The sequence below is a fragment of the Thamnophis sirtalis genome, unplaced genomic scaffold, assembly GCF_051295495.1.
Source record: "Thamnophis sirtalis isolate CommonGarterSnake01/CBP01778 unplaced genomic scaffold, rThaSir2_p1.2 scaffold_8, whole genome shotgun sequence".
NCBI lineage: Eukaryota > Metazoa > Chordata > Lepidosauria > Squamata > Natricidae > Thamnophis > Thamnophis sirtalis.
Genome location: NW_028261388.1, coordinates 8638256 through 8656735, shown reverse-complemented (window position 1 = coordinate 8656735; position 18480 = coordinate 8638256). Strand labels below are relative to the sequence as shown.

Here is an 18480-nt window from a genome sequence, read left to right as displayed (position 1 = left end):
ACCCTACACCATTTCTGACATATGGCAGTCCAGTCTCTTCTTGAAAGCTTCCAGGTGGATAGTGTGTGTGTGTGTGTTGTAGGGGGGAAGGATTGAGCTAGACGACCTACAAGGTGCCTTCCAACTCTGTTAATCTGTATATGTGTGTATGCCTGTATGCACACACACATGTATACACTATATATACTACTATACCCACCTGAAAGCTATTGTGTTCGTGTGTGTGTATAGCAGTGTGAGAGGGTGTATGTATACACACGCACACACTACACACACACACACACACACACACACACTACTATACCCACCTGGAAGCTATCGTGTGTGTGTGTGTGTGTTTATTTCCATTCTGATTTTGCTTTTTTGCCAAGCACACAATATCATATTGTCACCTCCAGAGTCATCCCATTCCATTGCAGCTTTAATGGTAGGTATAATCCCCAAGGCACCAAATACCCTTAGCTATTACAAAAGCCAAGAGCTGTGTACCATTTTTTGTTCACTGTGAGAAACAGCATGTTTAAGTGTCTCAATAAATTACAAAAATGTGCTTGTGTTTTGGAACATTTGTTCTCCTTCCTGAGGAAAGATAAGAAACTAAAACAAAAGTTTAATTTCCTGGTCATCAAGAGGTCGTCAGGCACTAATTAAAAAATAATATTTTTATTTAAAGTAAAACAGAGATTTCCACTGTGGGAATATGGATGTCTGACATACTATCTTAGAGAGAGAAAGGGAGAGATCTTCCTTCACCACCAAGGAAGTTTTTATCAATAGCATCTATTAATTTGTTATTTAGTATAGAATGCTCAACAATAGCTCACCAGACAGACAAATTACAACAACAAAAAAGCCTGTTCCTGGATCAAAATGATATGTACTTACATTTTATAATGTCTGAAATGAGAAATAACATATTGATTTTTTTCTGCAATGCACTAGGTACCACTATAATGTTAACAGGCACAAAGTAAATACTTAATTCTACCTAGAGGATACTTGAAGGGGGACGAGAGGGGGAAAAAAACACACACACACAATTAGGACTCTTAAGTAGCCAGAATCACTGGCTTCTTAGCATTACTTAGAACTACTGAAAATCTGGTCTAGGATGACCAAAGCTACTTCTCAAGATGGAATTCATTAAATTTTCAGCAACAGAACCTGAAGTGATGTCATTATTGCAAATAATATTCCTTGGGGGCCACTGTGTGAAGCAAGCCTCAAACCTACTCCACAAAATATCATACTGTGTGGTACATTTGCTTCTGTCTGGACATGGACAATGTATTTTTCAGATTATAAGACGCACCTAAATTTACAGGAGGAAAACAAGAAAAAAATAGTTTTTGGCCTCCACGCATTGTATTTTCGCCCTCCCCAGCCCCCAAAAGCACCCTGAGGTGCTCTGCACATCCCGTGTTTGCCCATAATGGACTGTTTTCACCAAAAATGGACTCATTTTTGGGCTCCCAAGCCCTCCACGCATCATGTTTTCTCTCTCCCAAGCCCACAGAAGCGCTCTGCGGTGCTCCGCACAGCTTGTTTTTGCCCAAAACGGGCCCGTTTTCACCAAAAAAGCCAGCCGTTTTTGGCCTGCAGAATGTTTCTGGGGGCGGAGAGGGTGAAAACCTGATGTGTGGAGGGTTCAGGAGGCCAAAAATGCCCGTATTCGGTCTGTAAGAGGCACCTAAAGTTTCACCCACTTTAGGGGGGAGGTGCATCTTATACTCCGAAAAATACGGTAAGTACATCAGGCCCAGAGTTCTTGCAAATTGCAGATCTGTGCACACCGCACTCTGCAGAGTTTCCAAAGGGATTTAAATACAATTATGACTAGAATTTTCTCAGAGTGAAGAGTAAGTCCTACGGAACAACTCCAAAACTTACTGTTACGAAAAAGTAAGATAGCTATTAGCTAGATAGGATAAGATAGCTAAATAGAACAGGATAGCTATTTTGATTACTTTAACAAAAATTTTGCAACTTCTTACTCTTTGCTCTTTATCTGCAATTACACATGTTAACATTTCATAATTGTTTAACAGTGATACTCCTGGATGTTTCACAAACATATACACAGAAGGACATACAGAGTTGAATGTATATACTCCGTGTTGTCTTTCTTTAAAGTTTCAGCAAAACAAGGGAAATTATCAAGAAATCCTTTATGAGGGCCTTGTCCTATATCTCATCACCTTAGGCAAAAGTATTTTATCTGAGACCAATTGCGTTTAAAACACAATGTTCTTTGCTCCTGCATAATTGAAGCATGACCCACACTTTTAGAGGAAGTCCATCCTCACTTCTCCAGGTAAATTTCATTTTTTCATTTTTTTCATTTTATTGTCATTTATAGGCCGCCCTTTTCCCTGAAGGGACTCAGGGCGGCTTACAATTCGTGGGAAAGGAGTGCAAGACAAAACATGAAATAATATGTGAATAAAATAAAACAATAAAACACAACATTCATTCAACATTTGGGTGGGGCGGATGAAAATCTTATCCCCAGGCCTGATGGGATAGCCAGATCTTAAGGGCTGCGCGGAAGGTCTGGACGGTGGTGAGGGTGCGAATCTCTACGGGGAGATCGTTCCAAAGGGTCGGAGCTGCTACTGAGAAGGCTCTCCTCCGCGTAGTCGCCAGTCGGCACTGACTGGCGGATGGAACTCGGAGGAGGCCCAATCTGTGCGATCTGATGGGTCGAAGGGAGGTAATCGGCAGAAGGCGGTCTCCCAAGTTGTTCCATAAAAATAACTTTCTAGAACAGGGGTGTCAAACTTGATTTCACTGGGGCCACATCAGTTAGTGATTGACCTCGGGGGGCTGGGGTGGATGTGGCCAGTGCGATATCATTTGTGTCGGGTGAGCCTGTGGCGGCCAGTGAAAATGGGTTCCTGAGCTCCGTTTCCGGCTGCAATGACTTCTTGCAACGCTCTGCCAGTGAAAACGGCCCTCCCGAGCTCCCTTTTCGCTGGCAGAGGCACCACAGGCCGGTCCTTCGCTGTTTCCAGGTCGGCCCCATGGGCCAGATCTAATCACCCCGCGGGCCAGATCCAACCCGCGGGCCTTGAGTTTGACACCCCTGCTCCAGAACAGCCTTCCCCGAGATCCAGTATTTCCAGATTTAATGGAACCCAGCTACCATGAACTTCTGAACGGAGTGATAGGGATTTGGGATGATGGGATTCTGAGATTAAAAGAGCTGGCAGTATGCTGGGAAGGCTATCCTTTATAGTTAATAAATTACAGCTACAGTAACAAAATCAGGAATGTGCCTGGACGGTTTTCCTATTAGACAAACAGACTCCTGTCCAAGAGTGGTGTAGATAAGAGCTTTATTAAGCAAGAGCTCAAACTTCCCTATTGAAAGGACAGAGGGATGGCATATTTACAGAGCCTTACCAAAACACCCTCCTTATAGGTAGTGCAGTCATTGATATCCCATGGGAGAAAGTTCAAACTTATCCGTCAACAGAAGAACTCTTTAAAATCCAGGGCTAAAATCCCAGGAACTTTCCACTGGTCAAAATTTGTTCCCAATGCAGATGCATGAGGCTGCTAAGCTGGATTCCCTCAGTGATATCTCTTATTTTTAGTAATAACTCTTATTTTCCTACAAAGAACTCCAAAATCGGAGAAGGGGATAACCATTCAAAAAATGACGTGTCTAATTTAAGCTATTGCCCTGGAGGGAAATATATTTCAGACTATTTTTATAATTGATATCAATCAAGTGCATGTTTCTACTATGAGCCGTGGCATTGCAGTGATCAGAGTGCGGTAGTGCAGGCTACTTCTGCTGGCTGCCGGCTGACTGCAATTTGGCAGTTCAAATCTCACCAGGCTCAAGGTTGACTCAGCCTTCCCTCCTTCCAAGGTGGGTAAAATGAGGACCCAGATTGTTGGGGGCAATATGCGGACTCTGTAAACCGTTTAGAGAGGGCTGTAAAGCACTATAAAGCGATATATAAGCCTAAGTGTTATTTCTATTGAGAAAACTTTGCCACAAATCTCTCTACTTTTTCACCTCTAGCTCTGTGGTTGCCACCAGAATTCATGAGGCAGAAAAGAGCTTTATTCCTTCCCATAGTTATTTCTGATCCCAAAATAGAAAAGGTGGGGAAACAAAGAAAGCACCAAGAGCTACAAGCCGTAAATGCTGGCAGAGACCAAAAGGCATACAAAATTTCCACTGCTGAATAGAATTTCCAACAGAAACGCTATGCCATTTTTAGTCTAGAATACATTCAAAAAATAGAGAAGGGCGTGAAGTAATGTCCTTCAGAAAAGTGTTATAAACGTCCTAATACTCTTTCACACACGCACAAGAGTATGAAAATTTGCTGCCAAGTTCTACTTTCTGCTTAAGAACTTAGGTGTTGTTTTTTTTCACAAGTTTTTTTTTCCTGTTTTAGACGTGCAAAATAACAAAGTTCAAATTGTCCTTGGCAGAAATGCCAAAAAACATACAAATTCTACTTACGGAATGAAACAATAATGCTCAACAGTGTGACATCATCTTAAGCAGTTGACTTACAGAGCCCTAACAATCCATGACGGTACCTCGAAAGCTGTCGCACAATAATATTAAGTAAGAGTTCGGTCATTTTAAGCAGAAGAGAAGGAACATCTTATTTTCAGGAATTACCGTATTTTTCGGAGTATAAGACGCACTGGAATATAAGATGCACCAAGGTTTTGAAGAGGCAAATTAGAAAAAAAAAGTTTTTGCACCCTGCAGACCTCCCAAAAACAGCCCGTTTTTCGTGAAAACAGGCCTGTTTTTTTTTTTTCAAAAAAACCCCCACATGAATAGCCTTTAGGAGGTTTGCAGAGTCCTCCTGGGCGGTGCCCCCCCCCCAAAATGAGCAAGAAATGGCCCATTTTTTTGTGAAAACAGGGCCATCTTTTGTCAAAAAAGGGCATGACTAGCCTTTAGGAGGCTTGTAGAGTGCTCCTGGGGGCAAAATTGAGCAAAAAACACCCGTTTTTCACTCATTTCTGCACTCCCAAGCCCCCAAGAGCACTCTGCAAGGCTCCTAAAGGCTCTGCACGGCCATTTTTGTAAAGGGGCCGGGGTTTTGGGAGGCAAAAAATGCTGTATTCAGTGTATAAGACGCACCCAGATTTTCAGCCTTTTTTGAGGGAAAAAGGTGTGTCTTATGCTTTGAAAAATACGGTAATTTCAACCATTCATCTTTCAGAAATTCTGAAGGTTTTTTTTGCCTTCCCTGCAAGAGCTGCTGATGACGGAGAAAAAATGCAAGGCAACTTCAAATATAAACAGTGCAAATCCAAGTTCCGTTCGCTGCATTAAGCTTGCACTTGATGCTTGCACACTTAGAATGTGAACTATCCCTTTGGAGAGATAGTCACCATTCAGCTGCTCACGCCAAAGAGAGAAAAGGGATAATTAAGTTTGGAGCTTTAATAGCAATAGCAATGGCACTTAGACTTATATACCACTTCACAGTGCTTTACAGTCCTCTCTGAGAGGTTTACAGAGTCAGCCTATTGCCCCCAAGAATCTGGGTCCTCATTTTACCCACCTTGGAAGGATGGAAGGCAGGGATGGGTTCCGGCAGTCATTACTTCTGGTTTGCTCACGGACACACTGTGCGCGCATGCAGAGCAATAAAAATTGCTCTACACATGCGCAGCACCAAAAAACAAGAACCGGTTTGGGAGCATGGCAGGCCTGGGTCGCTGCCATTTCCAGTGACCCAGGCTGCCAAATTGCTACCAGTTCAGTCGAACCAGTTCAAACCGGTAGGAGCCCACAATTGATGGAAGGCTGAGTCAACCTTGAGCGGGTGAGATTTGAACTGCCAAACTGAAGCTAGCAGTCAGCTGAAGTAGCCTGCAGTGCTGCACTCTAACCACTGCGCCATCTCAGCTCTTAATATTTTGGTATGAGGGGAGGCACAGCAAGGACGCAAGAAGTCAAGTCACGCAGATGTTCAAACCAAGAATTTATCAGTATCAGTAAAATAAACTAACTAACTTTAGCATTGTACCATCACTTATACTTTAACTCCCCTTTTGTAAAGGGTAAATTGTAACATTCATTCATAAGCTAACTGAAATTTATTAGTCCCATATTTGTTTTGAATATAATCAGTCCATCTTGTCCATTCCAACTTATATTTCTCATCTGAATGGTCCTTCAAATATGCTGATATTTTAGCCATATCTGCTAAGTTTGTTACTTTTAACGTCCATTCTTGAATAGTAGGCAATTCTTCCTTCTTCCAGTACTGCGTCACCAACAATCTTGCTGCCGTTATTAAATTCAAAATCAAATTAGTCTCTATAACTGTACAGTCTGTAGTTATACCTAACAAGAATAACTGAGGAATGGACTTTATCCTCTTTTTAAGAATATTTTTGAATAATCCACCATATTTTTATCCAAAATGCACCTTTTGAGACCTTTCCGACAAGCAAAGTCAATGGGGAAGACAGATCCGCTTAACAGCTGTGTTACTAAGTGAACCACTGTGCCAATTCAATTAACAACTGTGGCAAGAAAGGTCGTAAAATGAGGCAAAATTCACTTAACAAATATCTCGCTTAGCAATGTAAAATGTGGGCTCAAATGTGGTCATAAATAGAGGACTACCTGTATAAATAAATGCCTGGACCATTGCAAACTAATTGAGGGAAAGCTTCTGAATCAGCTTCTTCTTCAATCGGATGAAAGTCCTACCTAAACTGGTTCATGGAAAATGCAACCAGTTCCAACCTTCACTGCCTTACGTTATACAAAGCTCCGACAACGGAACATCACGTAGAGGAAATGCATTATACTAAAAGAGATCAAGGTAGATAAGAAAGCACCTTTGGTGCTTGCATTGTTAAGGAATGATTTAAAGCTTTTTAAATCATTTATTCTCTGGTACTGCCTAAATACAGAGAGCCCTTGTTCAGGGACCACTTGTTCAGCAAACATTCAATGTCAGGTCAGTCCTGAGCAAGGAGACTTATGGTCTTTCCTCGTAGTTGCAGTTGTAGCAACATCCTTGCAATCATGTGGTTGCAACTCAGATGCTTGGTAAGTTACAATGGTCAAAGAATCCCATGGTCAGAGGTTAGTAATAGCAAAAGCACTTAAGACTTATACACTGCTTCACAGGGCTTTACAGCCCTCTATAAGAGGCTTACAGAGTCAGCCCCTTGCCCACAACAATCTGGGTTTTATCGACCTTGAAAGGATGGAAGGCTGAGTCAACCTTGAGCCGGTCAGGATCAAACTCCTGGCAGTGGGCAGAGTTAGTCTGAAGTACTGCCTTGAAGTACAACCACTGTGCCACCATAGACATACCGTGTTTCCCTGAAAATACGATATGTTCTGATAATAAGGCCATGCCACATTTTTCGGGTGGACAAAAATGTAAGCCCCCACCCCCAAAATAAGTCACTGGACAAACTCCCTCCCCCCCTCCAGCCAGGCAGAGCACCACTCACTGACCTAGTGGTATCCTGGAGGCGCCAAGCCACAGGAACGGGGGGGGGGGGGAGAAGGCTCGCATTGCTTGGTGCCTTCAGAATACCGCTAGGTCAATGAGCGGTGCTGTGCCCAGCTGGAGAGGGGGGTTGCTAGGCGGTTGCTCTCTTGCAAGCGGGCTCCCGGAGAGCCGGGCACAGCCTCATGTTAGCATGTGGGGGGGGGGGGTTGTACACACACACACACACACACTTGTGCACTGGCCAGCCACTCACGTGACCAGTAGCGGAGTGCGGCCCACAGGTTGGCAATCCCAAGTATAGAGTCTCCTCCTTGAGTAGAGGGTCGGATGAGAAGACCTCCAAGGTCCCATCCAACTCTCTTATTCTGTTATTTTTCCGTACCTGAATGCAGGGCAAGGATTTTTAATGAAGGGGTCCAGTCAAGCCATCATCGCATATTTTCCAGATCTCGGGACAGGAGCTCCAAATCTTTTCTCAATTGTCATTTTGGGATACAAAATGAGCCGCAGTGGTTAGAGTGCAGTACTGCAAGCTGACAGCAGTTTGGCAGTTCGAATCTCACCAGGCTCCAGGTTAACTCAACCTTCCATCCTTCCGAGGTGGGTAAAATGAGGAACCAGATTGTTGGGGGGCAATAGGCTGACTCAGTAAACCGCTTAGAGAGGGCTTTAAAGCACTATGAAGCGGTATATACTGTAAGTGTCTCACTCCTATAACACCCCCCCCCATTTTCCCAGAATAGAAAATGCGTAGTAGAATAATAGAAAGTGTGGCAGGCCAAAGATCCAAAAGAAAAGATGGCTGCAAGGCCTGACAGTAAGGCTAAGTGCTATTGCTATACAACCCATCTCTGATCTGCCTTCCAAAATAGACTGGGAGAAGGAAGGGAAAGAACCGGGGCATCGACACAACTCCCTGCAGTCGCTTTTGGTGAAAAGGAAGGGCTCGGATTGACTTTGTCCTCAGGGGATGATGCAGTCGATGGCCTACAATTTACAGCTGCAGCAAATTTGGAGCTCTCCTCCAGCTGGCAGACATGTGTTTCGAGGGAGAGATGATACAGACAGAGCAAGAACAAATCTAACGTATTTTTCGGAATATAAGACGCACCAAGGTTTTGAAGAGGCAAATTTTTTTTTAAAAGTTTTTGCACTCTGCAGACCTCCCCAAAACAGCCTTTTTTTGCGAAAACAGGCCCATTTTTTAAATAAAAAACATGGGGGTTGGGGCCCCCCAAAAATGAGCAAAAATGGCCCATTTTTCAGGAAAACGGTACCATTTTTTGTCAAAAGAATTGCTGTGCATAACCTTTAGGAGACTTATTGAGTGCTCCTGGGGGCTGGGGAGGGGACAAAATTGAGCAAAAAAAGCAAAAAAACAGCCTGTTTTTCATTCATTTCTACCCTTTCCAGTTCCCAGGAGCACTCAATAAGCCCCCTAAAGGCTATGCACGACCATTTTGGTGAAGGGGCGGGTTTTTGGGAGGCAAAAAAATGCTGTATTCGGTGTATAAGACGCACCCAGATTTTCAGCCTCTTTTTTGAGGGAAAAAGGTATGTCATATAATCCGAAAAATACGGTAAACCAAAGAGGGGAGTGGGGGGGGGGAAGATAGCCCACCCGTTTGCCCCCTCTTTTAATTCTTGCCCATCCCTATATGCCCAGGTTCTTGCCAAGGCTCTTTCCTTTCAAGGAACCTCTCAGGACTTCGTGAGTACAGCACCTGTTCTCGACTAATCCCTTTTGCCCTCTCTCGTGACGCCTTCGGTTGTGAAGAGAGCGGCTGGAGATGAGAACCGCATGAGCCCCGGCAGGAGGGGGAAAAGCAAAAGGGCTTCATTCCAAAGAATGTCTTTAGGAGCCCTCAGGAGAAGCAGGTGATTGGAGAAGGGTGGGTGGCTGGTCTCAGTTATGCAGTGAGAACAAATGGAGCAACAGGATACAGAGATGAGAAGGGTGGTGTCAGTGATTTCTGGACCGGTGTAATGTATAGCCCGAGAAACGCCGATGTATCACAAGAGGCAAGAAGGTTTGGTTGTATAGCGTTTGATGAAAAGACCATGGTTCTTCCAGGAACTGGAGAGATAAGAGTAAGGAGGGGTATCTTTTTTTTTAAGTTTTTTTTTATTCTAACTGAACAAAAACACACAAAAAAAGAATCATCCTTCATTACATCTTGTAGAAAGCGTGTCGATCGGTTACAGATAACTTTCGTGCATTTCTTCCACAATTATTTATAGTTCATATTAGATTATACACTTTAAATCAAAAATCTTTGCATATCTTACTATCAATGTACCACAATTCTCATTTGACTACAATTATTTGAACGTGCTTTTACCTCAAATCAGGAGGAGGAGTATCTTTTGATCAGACATCCCTTCCCACTCTAGGAATGTGACTATCTTCATAAACTTGCTCTCCCTTCTCTAACACGTTTAAACCTGAACTGACCAACCCTAGAACTACAATCTCGCTAACGTTATTTTCCAGCAATACCATCTTGACATATTTATTGCGCCGAGTGTATCCTTGTGCCCTGGAAAAGAATTTGATACCTTAATGAAAGAAGCTTCAAAACTGTACGAGCAGAAGCTAATAAAGATAAGTGCTGAGGCTCAAACTGAGCCGAAACATGGCCAGGCTATCTTCGCCGCAAAGCATTTGAGGCAAGTGTACGATGGTTTAATATTGTGTTCCTTATAGTCATAAACCAGGGGTGTAAAATTCAATTTCATTGAGGGGCGACGCATCAGGGTTGTGTTCAGGGGTGGGCTTCAAAAATGTCAACAATGGGTTCTCTGCCCGGTTGCTGGGTGGCCGTGGCCATGATGGGCATGGTCTAGTCAGCCTCCTGCACCACGGCGGGGGAGTGGCGTTTTCGCCTTCCCCAGGCTCCGAAGTCTTTCCTCAGTCCTCTGGGAGGGCAATAACTGCTTCCCACAGGCTCTGGAGGCCTTCTGAAGGCCAGAAAAACGGGCTGGAACTTCTGGGAGGCCCATTTTCCCCCTCCCCAAGTCTCCAGCAGGTCCTGCACTTACCTTCCATCCAAAATGGGCCTCATGGACACTTCTAGGAGGGGCGGGGTGGGCGGGGCCAGCCAGGGGTGGGATTTGGATGTTCTCCGAACCAGCCATAACGTTAGCTATGGGTTCTCCTGAACCCAGGCGAACACATAGCAGCCCACCCTTGGTTGTGTTTGATCTCAGGGAGCCAGGACATGGCCAGCTCGATGGCACTCATGTCGGGGAAGCCTGTGTTGGCCCAAGTGCTCTGTCATCGAAAACGGACTCCTGAGCTCCATTTCCGGCTGTGACGGCTTCCAGCAGCCCTCTGCCAGCGAAGACAGAGCTCGGGAGGGCCGCCCACAGCCCTCGCGAGCTCTGTTTTTGGCTGCAACAGCATCCTGCAACCCTCTGCCAGAGAAAACGGAGCTCGGGAGGGCCACCTGCGCCCTCCCAAGCTCCATTTTGCTGGCAGAGGCACCAGGTGCCGGTTCTTTGCTGTTTCCAGGGCAGCCCCAAGGACCAGATCTAAGCACCCCGCAGACTGGATCCAGCCCCTGGGCTTTGAGTTTGACACCCCTGCCATAAATCAATGCTTCTGAGAAGTCCACAAACAGGACCTGATGGTAACTACCTATCGTTATGTCCTAACATCTGATATTGATAGTCATGCTACCTCTGATCCTGCAGCAGTATCTATTGATATGAATATGTTAAAGTGAAATTGATTAGAATAAGTCCCACCTAGAAGAAGAACAGACGCCAATGACCTTCTTAATAAAGTTAGACAACTGATGGTTTTAGAATTTTACAATCAGAGAAACATTTCGGGTCCTTGGTGCTCTCTGAGCTTGCTTGTTTTCTTGCAGACGTTTCATTACCCAAACTAAGTAACATCAACAGTGCTAGCAAGAAATGGGAGCAAATCCCACTCCTTCCTAGCGCTGATGATGTTACATAGTTTGGGTAATGAAACGTCTGCAAGAAGACAAGCAAGCTCAGAGAGCACCAAGGATCCCACATGTCAACCCTGAACTACAAACAAACATTTTCATGGGAATTATAAAAACGTTGCAGCATATACTGAGTGTGATGATTCTGAATTATTTTAAGTACTGTTTTATTCCCGTTCACTGATTAGTACAGTTGAATCACACCCCAGTGGGAGATATATTACATAAACATAAAAGGAAATAAGGTCTCCAAAGAACATTAGCATTTACTTTATTCATTAGCCCTTGGGCCATATCAAAGTGCCAAGTTCCAGAAATAAAGTATTGCTAACATTTGATAAAAGCAATTTAAAATGCAATTTGACAAAATGCAATTTAAAATGAAATCGGAATAAGATACGATTAAAAATGAAACTGGAATAAAGTACAGTTTAAAATGAAACTGGAATAAAATACAATGATTTAAGATATAGATAAAATATGATAAAAGCATATTTCGGGGCCACCCCTGAAATCTACCCCAATCAGTCCCACATATGCAAATCTCAACTGAACCATTTTGCTTAAGTACTCTGCTGCACTGTGCTTTAATGTTATTTTCAGATTCTGGACGCATGTAAGGTACCGTATTTTTCAGAGTATAAGACGCACCTTTTTCCCTCAAAAAAGAGGCTGAAAATCTGGGTGTGTCTTATACACTGAATGCAGCATTTTTTGCCTCCTGAGACCACACCCCCTTCACCAAAATGGCCGTGCCTAGCTTGGAGGAGGCATTCAGAGAGCTCATGGGGGCTGGGGAAGGCAGAAATGAGTGAAAAACAGGCCGTTTCTTGCTCAATTTTGCCCCCCTCTAGCCCCCAGGAGTACTCTATAAGCTTCCTAATGCCCTTTTTTTGACAAAAATAGGCCAGTTTTTGCGAAAAACAGACCCCCCGGAACATTCTACACTCCTCTTAAGGGTTATTCATGTCCTTTTTTTGAAAAACAAACGGGCCATTTTGGGGAGGTTTGCAGGGTACAAAAACTTTTTTTTAAATTTGCCTCTTAAAAACCTTGTTGCATCTTATACTCCGGTGCATCTTACACTCTGAAAAATACGATAAAATGTTTCAATATGGAAATCCAAATGGGTCAATTGTTTGGTATATAGACCTAAGTACCTGTCTCTCACCCTCTGATACAAACAACAACCAAATAGAAAAATTTGGGGCGCTTAACGATGTACAACTATGTAAATATTACTATGAGGATAGCTGGAAACTTGAACTCAGCTCACACTTTGGCCAAAAAATATGCTGGGGGGGGGGATAACAATGAAATTCTTATATATGTATACTGTTAAAAGGAGGACATAGGTAAAGCTACTAATACGAAAGATGTTCATTAGAATTCAATTATTAATACAAACAATATTAAATAAAGTTTGTTCAGATGCCGAAATACACCATGCAAACTAAGTGGAGAGTGGAAAGGAGGAAGGGAGAGAAAAGGAGGAAGAGAGGAGATAGGAAGGGAGAGAAAGAGTAGGAGAGAGAGAAGGAGGATGGGGAAGTAGAGAAAAGAGGGATGGTAGAGGGAAGAAAGGAGGTAGGGAAGAGGAGAAAGAGAGAGAAGATAGGGCGGAGATGAAATAAGGTATAATATGGTGTATGGAAAGCAGAAGAGTGAATGACAGTGGTGGTAGATTGAAGAGGAATTGATATAATATTGGATAATATAAAATAGTGATCGTTAAGATATAATGGTATACTTGTGGTTATATGTATTTTTTTTAGAAAAAGCAACAATCAAATAGGATGTGAGCCAGGTCTTCCCAAAAAAACAAGGTGGCTGGACACCCATCCAAGCTCATACCAGCCAGCGCATAGAACAGCAAAATAAGAAGTAGTGCAAGATCGGACATTGTGGAGAGACCTGGCCCACAGAATCGCCAAGAATCAGACACGACTGGATGGATAACATCGTCATTATGTCATCAGACAATTCTGTTTAGTTTGTAAAGGATGTAAAAACACCTACCTGCTCTTCCTTTCAATAAGAATAGCTAAGTAGGACGCCGGGAGAGCAGCCCCAAAACCAGGAGACCAAAAATAGAATTTTCCCAGTATTCGCCTGAAACAATCAAAGGTAGGATTTGTTACATTCAACGTGGCAGGGAAAAAGAGGTCCTATTTTCTTAAATAAATAAATAAACATCCGCAGGCGGCAAATGCTTTGGATCAAGGGTTCCCGTGAGCAGAACTATCCTCAGCAGATGCTCCTACGAAAGCAAGAAGAGGATGTGATTTTCAGATGCCTCCTTTCCCTGGCCAGTCGCTTGTGTCTCCCAAAACTGTCCGCAGAGGATTAGGTTAGGAAACAAGGTGGGAGGCTGTAGTGGGAAAGTAGTAAGTATGCTTTCTTCCTCCTCTTTGGTCCATCAGGAGTGCCGTTTGCAACACTTCAAAGAACCTCATGACATTCATAGTTCCAACACCTCCAGCAGGAACCTCAGTTTTACTGCCTTATATTTCAAAGGTTTGCCTTAATATAAAGGACTGTGAGCATCTGCATAGTGATAGGGTCATATCTGTTACCATGGGGGGGGGGGGACGGGACTCTAAGCTGACCAAATGTTTATATTTGCATTCAATGAAATTAAAGGTAAAGGCTAGTTGTTCCCGACTCTAGGGGGCGGTGCTCATCTCCGTTTCAAAGCCAAAGAGCCAGCGCTGTCCGAAGACGTCTCCGGGGTCATGTTGCCGGCATGACTAAATGCCAAAAGCGGACAGAACGCTGTTCCCTTCCCACCAAAGGTGGTTCCTATTTTTCTACTTGCATGTTTACGTGCTTTTGAACTGCTAGGTTGGCAGAAGCTGGGACAAGTCACCGGAGCTCACTCCATTACGCAGCACTAGGGATTCGAACTGTCAACCTTTCTGATCGACAAGCTCAGCGTCTTAGCCACTGAGCCACCACATCCCTTATTTATTTATTTACTTATTTATTTACACTATTTATTAAAATGTAGGTACCCCTGTTCAGGATGGCATTTCCAAAACAGGGCAACAAAATAAGAAAATTGCTATAATGGTTTTGTATAAGGCAGTCAGTAAGTACAGGTAGTCCTTGACTTACAATGGTCCATTTAGTGACTGTTCAAAGTTACAACATCACTGAAAAAAGTGACATATGGCCATTTTTCACACTTACAACCATTGCAGAATGCCCATGGTCATGTGATCAAAATTCAGATGCTTGGCTACTGGCTCATATTTATGACGTTTGCGGGGTTTGGCTACCTTCTCACAAGCAAAGTCAATGGAGAAGCCAGATTCACTTAACAACCATGTCACTAACTTAATAACCGCAGTGATTCACTTAAGAATTGGGGAAAGAAAGGTCATAAGATGGGGCAGAATTCACTTAACAACTATGACTAGAAAGGTTGTAAAATGGGAGAAAACTCAGTTAACAAATGTTTCACTTAACAACAGAAATTTTGAGCTCAATTACGGTTGTAAGCCGAGGACTACCTGTAGTAAAGGCCTGGGTGTGATGGAAGATGAAACCAGGTTATTTCACCATCCAATGATTCAGTCAAAAAATGTTTAATCAAATCACCTTAAAATGCAGAAAAACATAATATAAAGACTTCCATTTGCTGTAAGGAAGGATGTTGATTGCAGAATTTCAGGAAGCAGCTTGTTCAAATAATAATCAAGTTTTCGTTTCCGGAGAATTGCAGCAATCTGAAAGAGATCAGTGCATCAGTTCAAATTATTTGTTTAAATGTTACATGTTTACCCTTTCAAATCCTATTTACAAATGAGAAAAATAAAACTGTAAATGACATTGAGATAAAATCTGTCCCAAGATTAACTTGCCCCATTAGGGGATACATTTCATACCTGAGACAGATTCCTCACGAACCTTTTTTTAAAAAATACTGCTTCAGCAAGAAAGCAAATCAAATTTTCCAACAGCACTAACTGAGGTCAATGAATCAGAAACATGACTTAGTCAGCCAGTACTAGAATTAATGTTATGGTTACTCTTATGCCTCCATTTCTGCTATTCCCCTACTCTTTTTTTTTTTTTGAAAAGTTTTTTTTTATTTTAATTGAACAAAAACACAAAAAAAGAATTATCCTTCATTACATCTTGTAGAAAGCGTGTCGATTGATTACAGGTAACTTTCGTGCATTACTGATAGTTCATATTAGATTATACACTTTAAATCAAAAATCTTTGTATATCTTACTATGAATGTACCACAATTCTCATTTGACTACAATTATTTGAACCTGCTTTTATCTCAAATTATTCATACTTAAAGACACAACCACATAATGGCATTCATTAGCTATTTCAAAAATCCTCCAATAACATTACACCTTCATGACATTTTCTAGGTAAGTCAATTAATAAAGTTTCTAAACCGTTTTTTCCCTTCTCCTCCCCCCCAACACGCTGTTTAGGATTTGTATCCAAGTTGTTTTTGCCAATACCAGAGCATGTATATATTATTAAACAATATCCATTTACATTTCCTTGTTGTTATTATAATTGGCTAAAAATCATTTACTATTTATATCCCATCTCCTCTTGTCAGATCAAGGGGGAAAAAATCCTTACGCCTTTATGACAAGATCTAAATAAAAATTTAATAAAATTTATAGATCTTTTTCCGAGATTGCAATTTGTTATTTAAATCCAAATTTCTTTTACTAGTTTGCCAGTACATGTATATATCATTAAGCTGTATCCATTATAATTTCATTATTGTTATTATAGTTAATTATTTGTTAACAAATAAACATTTAATAACAATCTAAAACAATCTAAGAATTACTAAATTCCTACTTATTGATCACCAAAATCAACTATTTTTTATTATCAACATTCATTTTCAACCTGTATCTTTCCAGTAACAAAATAGTCTTATCTCTCTTGCCAATTGCAGTGTCAGTCTTCTTTTTATCTCCTGTATCAGGATTTTATAAACTTCTCTCTGCACTTTGTTGCTTGAAGGATCTCTCAGGTAATCTTGTTGCCCTCCAGCTGTTACTAAAATCAGCTTGTCTTTGGTTGTCAATCCTGCTTCTGAAAGAATTTCTCCTCTTAAATCCATCATCATTACCATTTCTTTTTCTTCTGTATCTTGGAATCTGGGGTAGGGCTTCAGTTCGTCGAATTCCCTTTTCCATATTCCCTTTTTTCTACTTTCACCCACATTTGCTCCATTAATAAATTCATCTATTGTCTTATCTTTATCTTCTATATCTTCATTCTCCCCTTTAATTTTTGGGGCTCCAACCCCATCATCTTTTGCTTTGGGGAAGACTAGTCTTTCCAACTTCTTCTCAATTCTCCCATATCCTTCCAATAGATTTTGAATTCCAGCCAAGATATTTTGGAATTTTAAGGTTTCCTCATCTGAATATTGACCCATGTTTCCAAAAAAGAAGGAAAGAAAAAAAAACTAATAACCACAGCCACTCTAGCCTTACAGGCCTCTTTCATTTATTTTTTATTTTAGGTTGACTTAAACACAAGATCTTTTATGCTCTTCAAAGGGGAAGGGTTTTTCCCCCCCTTTCTCTCCCCTGCCAAAAAGGTTCTCAAGGGCACCTGTGAAAACAATTCATGCCCTTGGCTCTTTATCAGTTTCTGTAAACAAGTTGCAAACCTTTCAGCTACAAAGTCAGTGAGATCAAAGAAGGAAAGAGAAGAGATACGTTGTTTCAAAAATTGCAGCCTCTGACCTCCGAGTGGCAGTGTTGCTACTTTTCACATTCTAATATTTATCTCTGGCTTATAGGAAACAAAGTTCTTTAAATTTCTTTAATGGAATTTAATAATAAGTAAAAGGAAGAATTGTTAAATAAAAAGGTTTTAATCCAAAAGTAAAAAAATAAAGCAACAAAAAGCAGAAGAAAAAAATCAATCCGTTCACTTTAAGAGGAGAAACAAGAAACGTTGCGAACACTTCAATCCACAAAGTATAATTACAAAGAAAAAAAAGCTTTCCAAAGCAATCCAGAATAAGTTAATTGAAATTAATTAATTCCTTTGCTTAAAGATCTAATTTGGCTTTTAAAAAAAGTTTCTTTGGGCAGTCTTTCCCAAAATAGAAAAAATACCTCCCCAAATGGACTCACTTTCTCTTTTCACTTCCTTCCTTCCGGAGCCGTCCCAACTTCATCAGCCTAGAGCCGCCGGCTTGAAGCGCTTCCCTTGGGTCTATCAGGGACTTTGCGATGTCCCTGAGACCAGCAAGGCTTCGTCTTCCTGATTACCGTCTCTGCGGGACGGTTTAGGTCGCAATGGACCGTCCAGTGGCAAAAGTATCAATGGCGGTCTCGAAGTGTCGAAACCGCACATTGTGACATCGTGACGTTGGCCCCTCCTCCTCCCCTACTCTTTTATGCCTCTCCTTGAATTGTAAAACCAATCTGTGGGGAAAAAAACAGGCTTCAAGAATCTGTTGTGGCCTGCCAGCGACCAGCAAAGCTAGCAGCAGATTCAAATAGTTAGGCAGTTGGGGAGGAACATGAGCCTGTAGTCTGGGAAAGGCTCTGATGAGGGCTCTGTGTCAGAGGCAGAGAGGGGGCCAGGGCCATATGCCAATTATCAGCTGCCTTGGTAGTCAGACATCAGTGAGGCAGACAAACAGCTAAAGCCTGTTCCCAGTGTGCACATGCACAGAGTTGCCAGATGAAGGGAACAGCTAAAGAATGGGGGTCGACTTGGGAGTAAGGCCACAGGTGGATGATGAATGGCCCCTTCAAGAGGAATTAAAAGAGGAGCGAAAGGGGAATGGAGTTTGCAGGAGACAATTAGTTTGTTTAATTGGTTCGTGACTCTCCGAGACTCCTTGCCATGTTTTGCAGATATCGGCCTAGCAGCTCTCCAAGCCATATAAGGTCTGTGACTGTAAATCCTCCCTCGAAAGACTTTCCTGGATGTGAATGAGCAGAATTCACAGTAAATTAATAAAAGGGGTTTTTGTCAGGACAAGGAGTTTGCTTCATGCTCTTGGGAAGCCTCGGTCAGAACAGAATCAT

The 18480-nt window shown here is 42.1% G+C and overlaps 1 protein-coding gene across 1 annotated transcript in view; it reads right to left on the bottom strand.

Moving 5' to 3' along the window:
• The window catches only part of TMEM135 (transmembrane protein 135), a 177313-nt gene that overhangs the window by 143366 nt on the left and 15467 nt on the right, over positions 1 to 18480 (bottom strand). Inside the window, exons 2-3 of the mRNA XM_087721069.1 lie at positions 15035 to 15162; positions 13451 to 13543 (exon numbers count right to left, since the gene is read on the bottom strand). Of these exons, the coding sequence (XP_087577195.1) occupies positions 13451 to 13543; positions 15035 to 15162 (221 nt within the window). The remainder of the gene's footprint in view (positions 1 to 13450; positions 13544 to 15034; positions 15163 to 18480) is intronic.